General features: G+C 40.8%; 2 protein-coding genes across 3 annotated transcripts in view; both read right to left on the bottom strand.

Moving 5' to 3' along the window:
• Positions 1-2,394, bottom strand: part of mta1 (metastasis associated 1) — a 68,660-nt gene extending 66,266 nt beyond the window's left edge. For both annotated transcript variants that reach the window (XM_088925044.1, XM_088925045.1), the window contains exon 1: positions 2,259-2,394. In XM_088925044.1, coding sequence (XP_088781170.1) covers positions 2,259-2,286 — 28 coding nt within the window. In that variant the 5' untranslated portion in view covers positions 2,287-2,394. The remainder of the gene's footprint in view (positions 1-2,258) is intronic.
• A 13,395-nt stretch (positions 2,395-15,789) lies between these two features.
• LOC148828426 (uncharacterized) lies at positions 15,790-17,913 on the bottom strand. The gene is made up of 2 exons (XM_088926031.1): positions 16,453-17,913; positions 15,790-16,044 (listed from the first exon to the last, which is right to left on the bottom strand). Exons 1-2 carry the CDS (start codon positions 17,911-17,913, stop codon positions 15,790-15,792), a joined length of 1,716 nt encoding a protein of 571 aa, XP_088782157.1.
• Between the last annotated feature and the right edge of the window lie 554 nt (positions 17,914-18,467).

Genomic DNA, 18,467 nt, shown 5'->3' with positions numbered 1-18,467 from the left:
ACCGGCAGGCTCAAGAAATGGAACCTTTTTAGTCTTTGAGAGAGAGGACCATGAGGTGACCCCATATTATTCAAAATCTTCAAATGAAAGAATAAATTCAATGCAGCAAGTTTTTGTTCCTACAGATATTACATCAGATACTCAAAACTCTGGAGTAATCCTATGCATAACTCTCCTTCAAGGAGAGATTGCATATTTGCCTTTTGATTGCATGCAGGAGCCGGGACAACCTCAGGATAACTCTATTAACTTTGCTAGAACTGCTGGCACAAGAGGAAAAATGCTACAGAAGCCAATGCTACAATTTAAGCTACTGCATCCCTTAGGAAGCTGGCACCACCAAAGCCAATGTAATATCACCCAAGTCAAGCACAAGTCTCTCTAGACTTCAGAATTCAACAGCATCCTAAGCAAAGCACCATGATCTCACAATGAGGTGATCCTTCACTTCTGTGCAACTGGAGGATGACACACTTCGGTCTTCTTGAAATCACTTATGGTTTTCAGGACCTGTCCAACAATGCCCTGAAACTGCTCAATTCTGCAGGGATTGCAGAACCAAGGGATTTGGGGGGTGGGGGGGAGTTCTAGAAAAAGTCTAACCAATCAATAACATGCAAATGGAGTATCAAGTGAGCAAGCTGTCTTTCACCATGGCATCCTGTTCTTCAGGACAGGAAAACACAACAGAACTAACCCTCATAACTTATTACTTACTTCTTTTGGTCAAATTAAAGCCTGTCAAAAGGACCTACTGTTCAGCATGATACAGCAGGACTGTCCAGTCCTGGTCCCAGAAAGCCTGCATAGTCCATAGTGTTTTTCAATGTCTCTTAGCTGGAAGAAGCTGTTAAATGGTCCAGTTAAACCAGTTACCAGATGGTACAGCTTATCAAGAGTAGAGCTGGAATGCACAGCAGCAGACACACCGGCCCACCCACGATCAGGACTGGACGGCCCAGCATTACAGTACTGTAGTGAATTGCAAAGTTGCACTCTTTATGGCCATCAATAGTCCCTCATGTTGAAAAAAGAGGGAGGGTATATAAACGTATCTAATAAGTCAGTTTGTAACTCTGATCAGTTTTTTCAGTTCTTCTGCACGGTTCAAAACAGACTCAGAAGGCAGCACTCCCAAACATCTTGCCAGGAGCACTGTATTTATTTTCACGCTTTGGTACAATTTAAAATCGAAAGGTTGCAGAGTCTTTTAAGGACCACTATAAAGACCCCCCCTGTTCCCCCAAAAAATAAAAATACAGCCGAAGCCTGAAAACCACCCTAACGTTTTGCACCTCCAAAGTCAGAGCTTGAGTAAAAATAATCAAATTCACTTTCAGTCAAAAATAAAATGACACTAAGTACACCGTGAGATTTAATAGCGATGTTAGGGCATTAAGAAAATAGTTCTGCGGGACAACAAATGGTTCTCACTGCAGCAGAGTAACTATATAATAATGTGAAAAACATTTCAAGGGAAAATTTTAAAAAGTACCCCGAACTCCGAAGTCTAAGCCCCCCAGTGAAGAGAAAACGAAACGACAAATTCGAGCTCATAACGGGGAAGCTCCTAACAGGTAGAAAAAAATGCAGATGGGATTAAAATAAAAGTCTTCACAATATGATTAGTGTTATATATGTGGATTATTTTCAAAGATTCAATATTTATGTTTCAATTTCTCCCTCCATTCATTTCTATTGGCGGTGGGTGGGGGTTGGGAGCGAAGTGAGAGGAAGGCAGAAAAAAAAACTTTTAAAATACAGTAAATAGTGTGTGTTGTCCTTCACAAGTAAGTCCCAAAACACGAACCTCAACCATGTATGACTCTCCTTCGACTTTCTTGTTGAAGAGAGAGCACCACCCGAAAAGCCTTACAGGCTAAGAGACGAGACAGGAGATTCACTTTTGAAAAAAATTAAAAACCATGCGATGGCACAAGTAAGCCTCGCTTAAAAAGAAGATATCCGTGAAACAACAATCAAACTAAACTTTACACGCAAGAAGAGTGTGAATGTGCCTTTACAAAAACCTACACGGACTCCGGTTTGGTCGATCGTTCGTGAAACATTTCACAATAGAGAAACCCGGAGGTCCCAGTTACCACCATCCTCATCCTCCTCAGTCACCCTCATCATCCTCACTGGAGCCGCACACTTCACAAGAAATAAAAGAGGAAGACTGCGAGTGTGCAGAAGCAGTCCACGCCGTGCAGAATACATGTATATGCGTGTACGACACAAAAACTATCTTCTCCTACCTCCGACCCGGTACATATTCGCAGCCATGTCTGCCCCGGGTCCTGGTGTCTCCAGGTAGGGGTATCTCTCCGTCGCTACGGTCTCTGCTGCTGCTGTTTAGTGTTGGAAAATGGTGGATTGATCAATGGAGAGCGCACCAGGCAGGGGTATTTAAAGCGACAGTACACATATTACTAAATCAGTCCGGGTATCACGGAGAATTAATGCAGCCCGGGGGACCCGCATAAATTTGGATACACAGTCCGCCTCAAAGCCCTGTACCCGTTTCGGCACTATTGTGAGGGGGTTGGTGGGGACGGTGCATTTTGTGGGCATTAACAAATGCTAACAGAGAGCATGCGGTTGTACGTGTTGTTGCCCCCAGCTGGGGACATAACATATGGCTACCGTTGCTTTTAACGCTCCATGTCGGGGTTGTTAAAACGGGGCCTATTTGTTAAATTAAAGGTACCTGGAGGTGCATGGGGTATTTTCCATGTATTTCCCCAATTTCTATTTCGCTAGAATATGGTTCAGCGTGATTAACTGATTTAGTGGTACAACATGTAACCTTTTACTCGCGTACGTTTTACGAAAACGACTTGCAAAATAAACTTTTTTTTTATTTTGGCATTTTCACCAGTGGCACTCTTATCCTGTTAAAGTACACTTAGGGACCTCCATGAGCCAAGCTCATGTGAACGTTGAGTGGCTTTCTGCCCGTTTTTATTTCGCCAAAGCAATATAAACGCCTTCAAAGGATATCTTCATCCCCTTATTTCTTTCTGAATTTAAAGCAATGTTTCCTGAAAACATCCTCTGTGTATTGGGTAACACAATTAACATTAATATTTGCCCAAGGATGAGCTTGTCTTACAGACACCGTTGTACAAACAGTTGAACTGTACTTCCATTTTTTTCACTGTACTTCAGAATATAAAGTGTATCGCATTCAATGAAATTGGCTCACCACTGACCACTGAAATAAGTGTATTGAATTGAGCAATCTCCTGAACAGATATAAAAGATAATTCCGTTTCATGTGGAACTACACTTATTAGAAGGAACAGCATGGAGTATTTATCACAGGTAGTGACCCCAACATGCAGGATAATTGAATTTATAGCCAAATACACAACCTAAAACTTTTAAGGGTGCCATGACACTTTTTCCCCAGCAACAGGTTCTTTGTATCTTCCAGAACCACTTCTGTACCCACAGTCCAGCACAAGTTTTTAGTGCTACATAACTGTATAATTTCCCCTTTTATTTTTTAACATTTACAATACATCACTGTCTGACCAGAGACAGAATGCATGGACACAGAAGCGTCTGCTAGAAATATACATTCACACTCAATACAAATGAGATTCATAGACCCCAGTAACCCAAAGAAAAGTCCCAGCAGTGAAAAAGAAAGTCCAAGAGCCCCACTCTCATGTATAAGTGTCATCCAGTATCATGGGCCGCATCCTTCCATCACACCGGAGAAACTCCACGAACTCCTTCAACTCCGCCAATCCCAAAGAATATGTCCCATTATGCTCCAGCAACCCTGGAAGATGATTTCTGAGCCTTCCTCTGCTCTCTGTAGAGTCTCCCCCTGGTCTCTGATCTCCCCCAGTTTCTATTGCTTGGTCTTCCTGGCTGAGGCCTATATCTCCCCTTCCTGACCAGAGCTCCAGCACTGAAATGAGGCCCTGCTGTGATCTGGGAATGTTTCTGTCATGGGTGGAAACAATGAGTGGAGACTGCAACACTGTATCACCTTTACTAACTTAATCCATTACTGGCCTTTGTGCATAACACTAAAACACTGATTTTCCTGCTGAACCTACCAAGGTCTTGAGATTATTATCCCACTACTGTTGTTCTTTAAACAACATGGGCACAGCATTATTGGGCTATTGGTATTTTAAAAGCAACATCAAGTGTTGTTCTTTTCGTGTCAGCAAGCTGATGCAGTGGCCTACCCTATTCAGTTTCAGATCTGGGTGTCAATACCCATGCAATGTATCCGAGTATTAACCTGTTTGTGCATGCCAAACACATATGGGGACCCATTAAAAAAATAGACATATTTACCTTTACTTAGTTCATTATCATCGTATTTATAAAGCATTTGTCATCCAGAAGTGTCCCAAACCCGTTCACTTATAAAGTGAAGTTCCACCTGGGTCAAACATGGCAAAACAGGTGGAAAAGTGAGTAATGACTTCAGCAGTTAAGCTAAGGACAAACTTGAGGCAAGCCCTATGGTTAAAGGGTAGAGTGAAATTTAGCTAGGATGCCAGTGTTAAACCCAAAGTCTTTTCAAGGGTCCATATGATTTTTAATGACCAAGAGTCCAGGCCTAAGTTTACATCTCATCCAAAGCGCAGCACTCCTTGTAGCAAGAGTGTACCAACAAAATTCTTCCAGAAGGAAGAGTGTCACCTACAGGTCGACCAATACATTATTTTTCCTTCAGATGTACTTACACAGAGTTATACTCTGTATGTAGTGTTCAGGAGGACAAATTTTTCAATGGTGGTGGTATGGCAATGGTATGGCATTGTGCTTTGCTGCGCTGGGGCCCTGGGTTCAGTTCCTTGGCTGCTCTTTGAGGGGAGTTTGTATGTTCTCCCCATGTTTGAGTGGGTTTCCTCAGGGTGCTCTGGTTTCCTCTTACAGTCCAAAGACATACTAGTAGGTACATTGGCTTCTGGGAAAATTGGCCCTGCTGTGAGTGTGTGCAAGTCTGTTTCTGTGTGTGCCCTGCGATGGCTGTTCAGGGTGTACCCGGTCTTGTGCCTGTTGCTTGTCAGGATAGGTTCCAGTTGCCCTACAACCCTGAATTGGATAAAGTGGTTAGAAAATGGATGGACAGATGAATTTTTCTTAATGAATAATTATGCTCACACAACCGCTTTGACCATTATTTTTCTCTACAATTTTCATTCATTTATTCAGTGATTTTAGCATATAATCATGTGTCATGATTAATTCATTCCCAGAGTCCAATTCAGTTTAGCATAATCTGGAATGACAAAAATCTGGAATGTTCTCACCTCCCCTGCCCCCCTTCCCCAAACTACTGTAAAAATATTAAGCATAAGCATTCACATCTACCAATAATGTCTGAAAGACAGTTTAGGAACTTTTTATGCCTGAAAAGGCTGTCTTCTCCGAATGCAGAATTCTCAAATTATGTCAGTATTACACACAAGAACGATAGATGTCCCCATTTCATGCCAGTTATGCCAGTACCTTTGCCACATTGAAGCTGGATGTGGTCACAAGGCCTCCTATTATTTTAACCACTCTTGGGTATTTTTTATGTAACCTGTGGTCTAGTTTATACTCCCATGAGAATTTAAGATATCAGTTGGTGACTCTCTTCTGCCTAGAATAGGGCATTAAAGATTAAGACCCATTTGAATTTGTTCTACCTTAATTTACACAAGAAAATGTTGTTTCTTGACCCCTCACAATCCTCCACCCCCTACATGTATTGGTGGTAAATTCTCTGGAGATTAGCTCTTCTTCAATGAACAAGTGATGATTTATCCAGAGCCCCATCATTAAAATCTTAGAAATCCCCAATTCTTCTGAAAACAGTCTGTAACTGTAAGCTAGTGTTAAGATACCAAAAGGGAGTATGCAACAGAGGCTACACTTCTGGTTTTACTGTCTAAACCATTAGATTAGTGAAATTTACTGTACAAATTTGTCACCGTAGATGCATTAGCGGTTGGGAAATTCCCTCGGAATGCTGGGAAACCCGTTTATCCATTAATAATCAGAAAACTGCCTATTCCTGGCAAGGCTCATAGTAAGATGGAGAGCACCGTGCAAGCACAGGGCACAGGGCAGGACCATATCATAGACATGATGCAAACCCACTGCAGGGCACATACTGACACAGAAAATCTAGAAACTCTAATTTTCCCAACATACATGCCTTTGGATACTGGGAGGAAAAAGGATCACTCTGAGACTTATGGGAAACCATACAGACTCCACACATAAGGAGTACCATCTGAAAAATATCAGTTGGAAAACCACATCTCTCTTGAACAATCAGGTATCATTTTTTGCACAAAGAAATGTCACGTACAGTAAGTGTTGCCTGTCAGACATGGAACAAACCAATAATACAAAAATAAACTAGTATTGTGTAGCTTGATACGTATTACAGAAGTTTTTACTCAGCCAGGCCCTGACTCTGCTCTGTGTGTCTGGTTAATCAAACATAGAATCCATCCATTTTCTTACTGCTTCTTCACCTTCACATCCATGGTGGAGCCGGAGCCTATCCCAGCAGCAGGCCCAAGGAATACCCTGGATGGGATGCCAGTCCATCACAGGGCAAACACAGACACATACACATTCATACCTAGAGAAAATTTTCCCAGAAGCCGATCGATCTACCCCACAGGTAGAATCATTTTGCCAAAACAGCATCAGTGCAACAAGTGAAGAAAACTGAATTGCAGACAAAATATTTTTTTAAGGAAATTAGTCATCTATTTTTTGGGTGATACAAAAATATGAAAACAGCATGTCAAAGCATCAAGGTCATCTAGAGTGAGTATTTTTCTTGAGCCATATTTTGTGATTTTCATCTCTGCCAGTTAGGCTGGGTGTTGACAGCCAGGAAATTCCCTGAACGTTGGACATTATTAATTATTACAAAAAGAGCACAGTGCTGATAGACTGTCTTTTGTGGTTCTTTGGGAAAGCACTGACCCTCCATGAAATTAGTCCTTTTTTCTCTCTTGTTCATCCTGAAAAACAATTTAATAGGCCCTCAGTGCCTAAAGCCATTTTTCACTACTTCAAAAAGTGAGCTGGACCCCGTGAACAAACACACCCATCAGCTCATTGTACAGATTTGAAGACATTTTAGCATGCCTCAGAGTTAGGTCTACATTTGACATGAAATTAATCACCGAAAAATGTTTGAAAATTATCTAGCCTTGGTGACAACAGTAAGCCAAATAAAAAAAAACAAACTGTATCCACTCTTAAAAACCTCCACAGAATCTGGGGTGTCCTGTTTTTGTGGTGATTGCACAGCAATTTTGTATTCTCAAAAGGGATGCGTCGAGTACTGTGGATAATGGTTTTACTGTATTTTTAGTTCTGTTTATGTGTGAAAATAGAATGAAACATTCAATGTCACTGGTGCTCTTGAACTGGAACACTCCTCCGCATTCTTAATTTATCCCTCCATCCCACTGGAATATGTTTGCTTTCAGGAAATTATCAAAATTGGAAAAGAATGCAAACTAAGCTTTCATATGTAAGACCTGCCATTGGTAGTTCAGCTCAGAGCATTACTTGTTTAACATCTGAGACATTAGTTAACCACTAACTGCAATTAAATCTTTTTTTAAATTTTTGTAACACATGAAATAAATCAATCTGATTGTAGGGAAATTAGACCATGGTACCTGGTTATGATCTGTTATAGTAGTTACAATATCAAAAGTGTTGGTAGTCTGTATTCCTACCTATAATGGAGTATGATTTAGCTATTCATAGTATTTTGCCCTTACAGCAACATAGACTTACATTAACTAGACATTTAAAATGAGTAACCTATGAGTCCTCCTGTTAAAGAAAGTTGCTGCAATTTTCATTCATCAGGTCACTGGTGGTATACACACACCATGTGAGGAGTTTCATTTCAAATGTTCAGACTAGGTCAAAATTAGAGTTTTTACATATAATCAAATGTAGCTGTCAAAATAGTTTACCCCACCTCCACCCACAAAAAAAAAGTTATATTGCCAAGCTGTTTATTTCAAAATCTCAGAATAGTTTTTACTTTAGGAGAAATAATTCAAAATATTAAAAATAAGAAAATGAAAAAGCTTTATCAAGGAAATTATGATTATATTACTTATGAACATTTAATGACTCTAAAGGTCCTATACAATTTCTTATTTTAGAGTAAAAGATCATATAACCTTGTGTAAGAAAATATTACATTTCATTCCTTGTGTTCCAGATGAGTATATATTTTGCCAAAGACTATTTAAGTTTGTTCCATGGAATAAAAGAGACATTTTGAAGCCTTTGAAGATTCAAAATATTTTATACTTACTGCCTTGTTTGAGTCAGTTTGAATACACAACAAGAAAGAATCACATATTTTCACATTATTGAGAACAGAGATGTGTTAGACATAAGAGACATATAACTGAGAGTCAGCTGACTCTAAGATCTATTGAGACTGTAACCTATGCAAAACAAAACGTCTGAGAAGAGCAGATTTCATGGGATACATAAATAAGCCATCAGTATTCTCAGAAAAGTCTGTTTTTGAATTTCACACTAGGTAATGAAGTGAAAACACCAACCTTTGCCAAAAGAAATGCACAAGCTTTGGTGAATTTACAGATACGCTATCATGTTTGCTACACAATATACTCAAATCATTGTCTCTTATATAGTCTACTATATTCTTCCCATCTGTATTTTGAGAGTATTTCTAATTGTGTACCAGCTAAGTAACCTGAAATGAATTGCAATGCTTCCTGTCATAATATAGAAAAAAATAATGAACTCAATTTGGAATGTGATGCAGCAATTCTAAAGAAACCTATGGAAAAAAGCTGTCACAGAGCATGTCTTTTAACTCAATTAGAAAATCTCTTTGAAAAAGTTTCTTCAGAGTTAATAAGCTGCTTGATTACCTTATAATTATGTGTAACTTCCTGTCTGGTCACGCTTACAAAATGCTGCTACATGTTGTGATCTATGTGGTGTACAAAACTGCTGCTCGCATCATTGGAACTGCCTCTGTTAACTGTGTCAAAGGCTCCCTTCCCAGCAGGCAGTGTGTCAGAACAACTGTTCTGTGTTCAGTGTTTGGGGGTGGCTGGTAAGAGGCTTCTTGTCTGCTCCATTACTAGTCTCCCTGTTTTGAATTACATCTTTTTCATGAAGGCCACTGCAATAATATCAGATCATTAACTGGCTGATGAATCACAGAATCACTGACACAGGGGGATTTGTCCATCACTGTTTTGTACAATGCTTTTGTGCAACCTGCCAAGTACTGTATATCCAGTATCTATACAAATGACATATGTACTGTACACATGCATTCTCAGAATCAGAGTTAATAATATTAAAAGTATTATAATATCCAAAACAGTTGGCAATAAGCAGCAGTATTAAATATGCAATGATCGTGGTTAGGTGATAACATAATGTTCAGATGAAGATTTGAATTTGTATTTATTGTATTTTAAGATAGATGTAAGGTTATGAAATCGACTAAGATTGTAACTGTTTTCCAGTTGTGTGGTATCATCATTTTGGAACACAGTTAAAGGGCGATTGCTCCAGACCCCCAAAAAGCTTTTATGCCGCTGAACATTTATTTTTGGTGTGTACCAGTATAAAAATAAATAACAGTTCAAACGGCAAAAACACAATTCTATTTGCAAAATTGTTACAGTTAAAATGTAGAAGACTGTAAGTAATGTACATATTTAGGTCTATGGAACTTACTAGGCTCTGAAAGGAGAGTGATTTTGCATTTCAAAGCACTTTAAAATGACTGTATTAACAGGAGAGCCATAGGAGGGAATATAGTAACCCTGACACAGCTGATTAAAGAAAACTTTCACTGATGGGTTGTCTGTACCCAGTGCCCCTGGTGGTTGTGGGAAGGTGGTCTCTATGACAACGGAGTGATGAGAAAAGGGGCCAGAGGAGGTCTGTGCTGGGTTATCAGCAGGATCTTCACCAATGGAAAGGCGTTGGAAGAAAATGCCCTGCTCTAGTTAATCCACTTTGCTATTCCTAAACAGACAGGGAGAAGGGAGGCAGTGTAGGTATCCTGTGATGTTCTGCCTCCTCCTCTCTTTTTTAAGAAGATGTGTAAATAGTCCTGCCCCTCTCATATTGTGACTGTGATGATGAAGTCTTTTTCTCATACCTTCCTGGGCTCTGCATGAAGCCCAGTGTGACAGTGCATGTGCTCACGTGGAGAGAGAGTTCGTACAGCACCCGCAGCAGCACTAGAATACCTCAGTGCTTCCCTGCCTGGCGTTGTCACGTGGCCAACAGACTGCGTGCAGCCCAAGTGTGACACTGTGCAGCTGTACTGGTGCCAGAATCCTGCAGCACTTTACTGAACCTGGTGAGTGAATGTAAATAAGTACAGATACACTTTCAAAATGTGGTTCTTTCAGCCTTAAATACAGATTGTTCCCTCCAAGCTGATCTGTTTGAGGGATTTCGCTGCACAACATGTTAGAGCTCACATCTCCATTTTACAATCCTCATTACCCCCAGACCATGAAATGACATGGAGTCAGGTGGCACGAGCATGATGGGAAATGTACTTGTGAGTATGCAAATGAAAAAGTGATGCGTGCACTGTGCACATAAAAAGCACAGATTTTTCCCATTTCAGTCATGTTGCATCAATGAAAAGGCTTATCAAAACAGGAATGGAACGAAATCTAGGAATTTTGCCTGGTTGAAAGTTATAACATGAAGAGATTAAAGCACTCAGTGTCTCTCCATCTTCCTCTGTCATGCTCCAGCAATGTCTAGACCTGTTTAACTGAACGTAATGACACAAAATCTGATCAAAAGGATCAGATTTGCAAGGGCTGGCTGATAGATCATTTCCACACAGGAACAACTACAATCTAACCTAACTAGGCTTCCTTGAAAATGCATAAACCTGATTACAGTCATCAGGTACCTCTACAATGCCATGACTCAATATCACTGGGCTATACAGCTGCAGTTTGTGCTTTATTGTTGATGATGACAATTTGTTATTTGCAGAGTGGTGTTTCCTGCTAAACCTCAGCTCTCTGATTCATCTCTTACTGGCACAGGAAGCAGGAGAAACACCTCAGAGGCTCACTGAGGTCACAGGGTTCCAGCATTGCTCCACTGTTGCAAGGTTTCCCAAGCTAATAGCAAATATACCATGTGCATCTACTCTGTTGTCTGGAAGAAGAGTCTCCACAACTCCTGCAATTTTACTGTGGGGATTAAGGGAAGGGTTAGAACTTTTTTCAAGGTTAATATTCTGTTTGAGGGATAAGATCTATGGATAATTCTGTAGGTTCTCGAGGAGAGCTTTTAAGTGGAAAAAAATGAGAACATGTCATTCGGAAATAATTTCTGATGTCTTTTGATTAGAAATATCTTCAAAATGTGCCGCGTCTTACAATATGATTGGATCAGCCTGGTGTGCTATCCTTGGACTTTCTGGTAATGTATGTGAAGGTTATAAAAGCAGCAGATTGAGTATTGTACTGAAGCTATAGAGAACCTAATAGCCTAACGGAAAAGCCACTGCACCTACTTTTATTTTGTCTTCATTTAAAAACATGGGGTAAGAGACGTACTCATATTGGAATATGTTAAGTATTTTCCATGTCACCATTAAAAGCGACTTGCTGACTGTTTTCTTGAAACCCGCTTGTTTTTTCTACTAAGACAGTGACCGACAGACTAACGCTGCCTTTTTAAGACACTACTGTGTGTACACAGTGCGCTAGGAAAGATGGGTGACTGCTAGAACTCGATTTGGGTGACTCGAAGACTGTGGTGTCCCAGATTGTGACGTCTGTGCCTGCTCCCTGCAGTGGCCAGCTTGGTAAGAACAGAAGAAATCAATTAGAGCTTTGCAGCCACCCTTCCAAGCTCTTGGTGTTCCTTCTTATAATTACAACCAGCTTCTGTGTGCAGGCACCCTCAATAGCGCTATTGTTGCAGTCTTCCCTCCCTCTTCTGTCACATTGCTGGGTTCAGCCCCAGTTTGGTTTGGTGGAGAATCAAGAGGTCTGTAATAAATTGCGAACAATTATTTAAAGAATCGTTCACAACAGCTACACGTCACCATAACATAACAAACAAGAGAAACGGTTTCATCTGGACTGTTCCAATCTTTTGATACTTCAAACATACGTTTGGGAATTGCTTGTATGCCTTTCAAATTAGGAAAGTTTCTGTACTGCAGACAACTGGAAGTTATTCAAGGAACTAACAAAAAGGCCGGCGTATTACAGGAATATACTGTATGTGGATAGTTAAAAGCTTGCCTGTTTGTATTGCACCAAAAATAAAAATGTGCTTTTTTTATCTAGTTTATATTAAGATGCACCATGATGCCATTTCAAAATACATCCCTCCATCCATTTTCTATCCGCTGTTTTCCAATTCAGAGTTACAAGGGAGCCAGAGCCCATCCTGGCTAGCAATGGGCACAAGACATTGTACACCCAGCACAGGATACACAGTCTATCACAGGGCTGACAAACAGACACCTACAGGCAATTTTCCCAGAAGCCAGTATGGTCTCTGGGCTGTGGGATGAAACCAGAGCATCCGGATGAAACCCACATGAACATGGTGTTGAGTATTTTGCATCTGTTAAGAAAAAAAATTTGATTCTCTTTGTAATTTTTGGTGTAAATGTTTAAACATGGAAAAGACCAGAAAATGGGGAAGCTGTTATTTTTGTTTGGACGTGCGGTTTTCTGTCACGTGTATTTTTTTCAGTCAGACACAGAACAAAACATACGCAGAGCAGGCTGTATGTATTGTGCGAAGCTCGTTTCATCCAGCTCCACAGGGCCCCTGTGTGGTATACGTTTAAGATCTTTACTCTAGTTGGGGGCCACGAGGACTGTAAGGGTCTATTTATTCTCCCATCCTTCCCCTCTTTCATCAAGCTTTCTGAACTGTAAAACACTTTGACGTCTCATTTTGTCACACCTCTCAATGGCTCCAGCAGTGGTTATTAACGTTTGTGCTGCATTAACTCTCCAGAGTTAAAATAATTGGGTCACTTAAATCATCACCTTGGTAACCAAAAGCCATAACAAATAGCATTAATTACTATTCTGAAGGCACCACGTGTTATTGTCACTTTAACAATGTGGACATTTATCATTTGGTAGCCTAATAATTTTTTTTAACTGTTATTACTATATACTGTACCACGTTTTCATATCACCTATCATTTTTCTCACACAGAAAACCCAGAATCTTTCACAATTAAAACTGTAATTCTTTATATTATTGCTATTGAACAGAATGTCTTACGCCCTAGGAACAGGGCGTTTCTTTCACTTTGTACAATATGCAGTGTCTTCTCAGCACTTCCATCTGTTGGTCAAATGAGGAATTAAGTTTCAGATTGACACGCTCACTTTAATGCAAAGGACTGGTTTATCAGTCATGAAAACATAACTTCTGTATAGTCAGAATTACAAGCTATGTGTTGTAATGAATACTGTATATATTTTCGATAGTACTTCCGATATTTGTTTTCCCTCTGATGGCTAACAGCTATCTTTACATTTGTTTTCACTTTAAATTATTTATTTTACCTTTCAACATTCCATGAAGATGCATGAAGGCATCTTTAAGAACAGCCCACTCGCTTTCTTGCAGTGAGTTTTGTGTTTCAACATAGTTTAAACAGAGGGAAAGAAAAGCCTAAAGCATGCCTATATACTCACAGTCACAACAAATGCTGCAGTCACAAAAAACACATCTCTCAAGCACTGTTAAATTGTAAGCTGGAAAAACCGTTTGGCTATGATGAAACTACAGAGCATCACAAGGTTCATTTAGGGCCACAGACTTGGTGTTTAAAGAAAGGTGAAATACCAAAATGGACTTCAAGCACATGATTTTGGTAATTGAGAGGTAGAAAGTTTTTGTAAACTGAAATTCAGATTCACCAGACAGCATCCTTTTTCCAATTAGCTGTTCTACTGCAAGCTTTCCCACCCAGAATGAAGACTAAACTGCACTTACTGTACAGATTAGACCAACCCACTCAAATGCAATGCTGCAATTTGTATCATTCCAGCTGTTCAAGTTGAAGTTAGCCAACAGAGTAATTATCCTAATTAGATCATCAGCAGATTGTTGGCACCGAAGATCTTCTGTAATCATCCCATGATGAAACTCCAATCATCATTACATTTTACGATTCCCACATCTATGTACAAGTTTTCAGTATAATTATGATCCATTACACTGCCTTTTGACACGTAGTGCAGCTTTCCATCATAAGGTCCTCCAATTGCATAAACTGGGATCTTTATATTTTTTTCGAGAGCATCGGATAACTCTGAGAAAGTCCTAAAGACAGACTTTATCATGATTACAATAAACATAACATAGATAAAAGGGCAGTACTGTGGCACAGAGGTTAGCATTGGTGCCGCTGGCATCCTGTGTTAAATTATGGACCTGGGGTGCTATTTGTGTGGAGTTTGTATGTTCTCCCTGTGTTTGTGTGGCGTTCCAGGCTTTCCAGGTGCTCCGGTTTCCTCCAACAGTTCAAAGATATACTGGTTGGTTAATTGGTTTCTGGGAAAATTGGCACTGGTGTCTGTAAGTGTCCTGTGTCCAGGGCCTTTGAGTCTGGGTCTCTCGTGATATTGAGTTGGAAGAAGCAGTCAGAAAATGGATGGATGGATATTGAACATATTATAAAAAAAGACACAAAGGAGGGAGGTCCTCCAGCCCCTCTGGCTGTTTTTGGTTATTGCTGGTTTAATGATTCACTACATCCCTGGAAGTCCTTTATGAAAGGTTCCTCCAGAGTCAGCTCCAACAGTAAAGCATGAAATTGTATTATAGATTTCCACAGCTCCCCATATAAAGAACTGTCTCCCTTTGTCAGCCACAATACTTCCCAGATACGAGCAGTATTCAGGTCTTCTTGTATAATGCCCACTGCTGAATCTCTACTCAACAAGTGTTGACAAGTTTCCAAATGTCAGTAATTAATTCTTTTTGTGCAATTTGTCATTTGGCCATTTATCAAAAGCCACAGTTTTACAACACTACATACCAGCTGTCTGCAGGTTGTATACCAATAAACTAGTATACCAACAAGAAGAAAAGCTGCAGAATTAAAGAGCCCCTATGACTGTTCTGGCTCATTTGATCGTCAACAACTCATTCAAGGATCAGTTGAGCTCTTATTAGGATTTAAGGGAACTTAAGGGAACACAGTAGAGCTGTTTATTTCAAGGTTTGTGTGAAAAAAGACTCCAATATTTTAAAAAAATATGTTGGAATTAATGTGACTCAAATATTATGAAAATTAAATAAATTAAATCAAATAACTTTCATTAAAAAAATTATTCAATCACTCTTTACCTTGCTTTTGCAGTTGTTTTTAAGGAAAATTGATGCCGAGCATGTGTGACTACTACTTTTTGATGGTTCCAAGGCCAATGTGACCTGTTCTATTGCCTGCTAATTGTACATTCCAGGTTGAAAAATTATTTTTAGGAGGTCAAGGTGTATGAATGATAAGAACAGCTTGAAATTTCTTTTCACGGTTGACACACATTTATCACAAGGGAAAAAAACTGAAATAACCACAGTTACGCAAACACCAGTCCACCAAAAAAAAAATCATTTTATTAAAACAAGGTAACATTTTTTTTATCATCATACGGATGAACTGTGCTAAATATATTTCTAAAAAGAAAAAGGCAGGACTATTTTGAGTCACGATCACGACTCTTTTGCTCTTCTTCACATCAGTTTTCATCCGCGAGGAGGAGGAGGAGGAGGAGGGCGGCTCCTGATGTGCTGACACTTGGGGATGTGCCTCTGTGCCGGCCTGGGGGCAAAGCGCCGGCCGCAGTGAGGGCAGGGCACGTAGTCTGGGTTTGGATTCGCGGGGGGCTGGGGCAGGTTCACAACCTTCCCTCCTTGCGTGATCACCTGCTGCACCTCCCTGGCCTGTTTGATGCTCCGAATGAAATCCTCGTGCTTCTGCCTCCAGTTGTTCTTTCTCAGCTGGGAACAGGAAATGAAACCAATAAAACAACTTCCGGAAAAAGTCCAGACTAGCACTGCGTACACAGTCTGGTCACAAACCATTCACAAGGCAAGAAAATATCATTACAGCAATAACTTAGCTTACTGGGGCTACCTTTCAGGTCATTGGGTAGAGAGTACAATTTAGTTATGGTTTTGTTTCCTGTGAGTGCTATTTGCTTGATATCTCATGTAGATTTTAACAACAGAATTCAGAAATCACTAAGATCCATTTATTCTGTCTGGCAAATGTGCCTTTGCAGCAGTTTGTTTTTCAGAAGAGTACTTCATTAAACACTTATTTATTGTTTACATTGATTTATAAGCTGAGTCTGACTCTAGGAGAAAACAAGGGAAGCTTGGAAAGAGTTTAAGGATAGCCCTTACCACGATTGGTGGTTTAACCTTCTTCTTATGGATGTATGTCTCCAGTTCTGTTCCCTTGGCCCTGTGCTTGCAAGAGTCAAAAACCTTCCTCTTTGAATTCTGAAGCTTCTCGCAGATCTTGCTGTGTTTCTCCAACCTCTCTACAGCAAACTTCCTGTGACACAGTTCACAGGGCACCAGCTGAGGGTTTCCACTCTGGCTATTCTCATATGGAAATTGCTTAGCGGTAGGGCACATCAGACTTGTAGGGGACAAATATCCGTTTTTCACTGACAGAGTTTGTTCATCCAGACATGCGGTGTTATTTCTGAAGTGGGCCTGCGTGGCCTGTGCCGCTGACACGTCGCTTTCAGGGAGCCTTGCTTTCTTGAGATACTTTTTCCTTCCACAGGGGACGTCTTCTAGCCCACGGCTGCAAGGGCTCACTTGACATCTCTCCTGATGGGAAAGCGCAGAAGGAAAGTGCGATTCTGCGCATCTGCCGTCTTCCATTGGAGAAGCATAATCAAGGTTGTCTTCTCTGGAAGGAAGGGCTTTCCTTTGAGCGAAGACTTTTTGCTTCTCCATTTTGCAGGTCAGAAGAGGCACGGCCTTAGAGCGGTGGTTGGCCCACAGTCCTCTGGGGCGAAGCTCGCTCTGCCTCGCCTGGAGTGTCTTCCTTCGGGTCAGGAGTCCTCTATTTTCCCTTCTGGCCACCTCTCTGGAGTCTTCCATCTCTCTCTGAACCCTCCTCAGCTCCTCCTGAGCTCTGAAGAGCTTCGCCTGCATCGTGGCCTCCTTCCGGCGCATCTCATCCCGCAGGCTGGCCTCCCTCCGGCGATGCTCCTCCTTCAGTGCGGCCTCCGCCTCGGCCACTTTTCGTTGCTCCTCTTGCAACCGAAAGTGCTCCTTCCCATTGGCATGAGAAGGGCATTCCCCTGGAGGGGTCGCCACCATGGGGACGACAGTTCTGTCCTTAGGTTTGCGTACTCTTGAGCCCCTCCTGCCCGGCCTCTCGCAGGGCCTCTCACAACCATCCTGAGGCGGGGTGGGGACAAACAAGGAATCTCTTTGTACTTCCGGGCGCTCCACAGCCCGAACCTCACCAGGGCCGGAGACTTTTCTATTACCTATAGGCTTCAGTGGGTAAGACCGATCATACCCCACAATGTTCTTCTCGGAGCCCTGCTGGGCTTGGAAGCGATAGCTGTTCCCCGTCTTCTTCTCTGAGGCATATTTGGCATATTGGAAAGAGTTTCTCATCTTCTGTAGAGCTGCCTCCTGCTGCCGATTGTAGATGGCGATCATTTTTTTCTCCTTTTCTTCCATCAGTTTCTCTTGGAAGGTGTCCTTCAGAAGCTGTATCTTGGGAGGCGGGCAGTACGTGGAGATCAGATCCTGTCGCCTTAAGGGCGCAGGTCGATTAGAGTCTGTGTCCTTCGGGGAGGGGGACAGAGCACCAGGCTTAGGACTGGGCTCCATTGGCAAATGAGATGTGAGCTTTGTTTCCCAGGTATCTGGAAAAGGCAAAAATGGCAAATAAATGATATCCTGCACAGTCTAGTATGGTCTAATAGAAATGAATAAAAAACAATTCAGGAAAGACAAAACTTTTTAATATTAAACCTAATGGTGTTGAATGCTGCATGCTGACTCAGGAGGAGACAGATCCTAAACATAAACATTATAATAAACACTTGTTTCCCAAATAACATTCTCAATGTTCAGAATGCTTAAAGTCATGTGCTTTTTTTAAAATGTTTAACTGAAACCTGGAAATGTACTATTTCATTTCAAAGCTTGTATTATATCTATGATATAAATGTTTTTTATATATATAATTAACCCATTCTGCAACAGGGGTTTGAGCAAAAGTCACTGTGAATTATGGAATTTATCAATATATTAATTAGCCGTTTCACTACGTTATAGATAGCTGAAGGATTATGATATATCGATTACGCTACGAATTGACAAGCATATTTGTTGACACTTACCAAAAAAGTTTTAAACAGCGGAGAAATAGTTCACCACGA

This window comes from Atractosteus spatula, chromosome 9, assembly GCF_055471065.1.
Source record: "Atractosteus spatula isolate fAtrSpa1 chromosome 9, fAtrSpa1.hap1, whole genome shotgun sequence".
Lineage (NCBI taxonomy): Eukaryota > Metazoa > Chordata > Actinopteri > Semionotiformes > Lepisosteidae > Atractosteus > Atractosteus spatula.
This window is presented reverse-complemented; position numbering and strand designations above follow the sequence as displayed.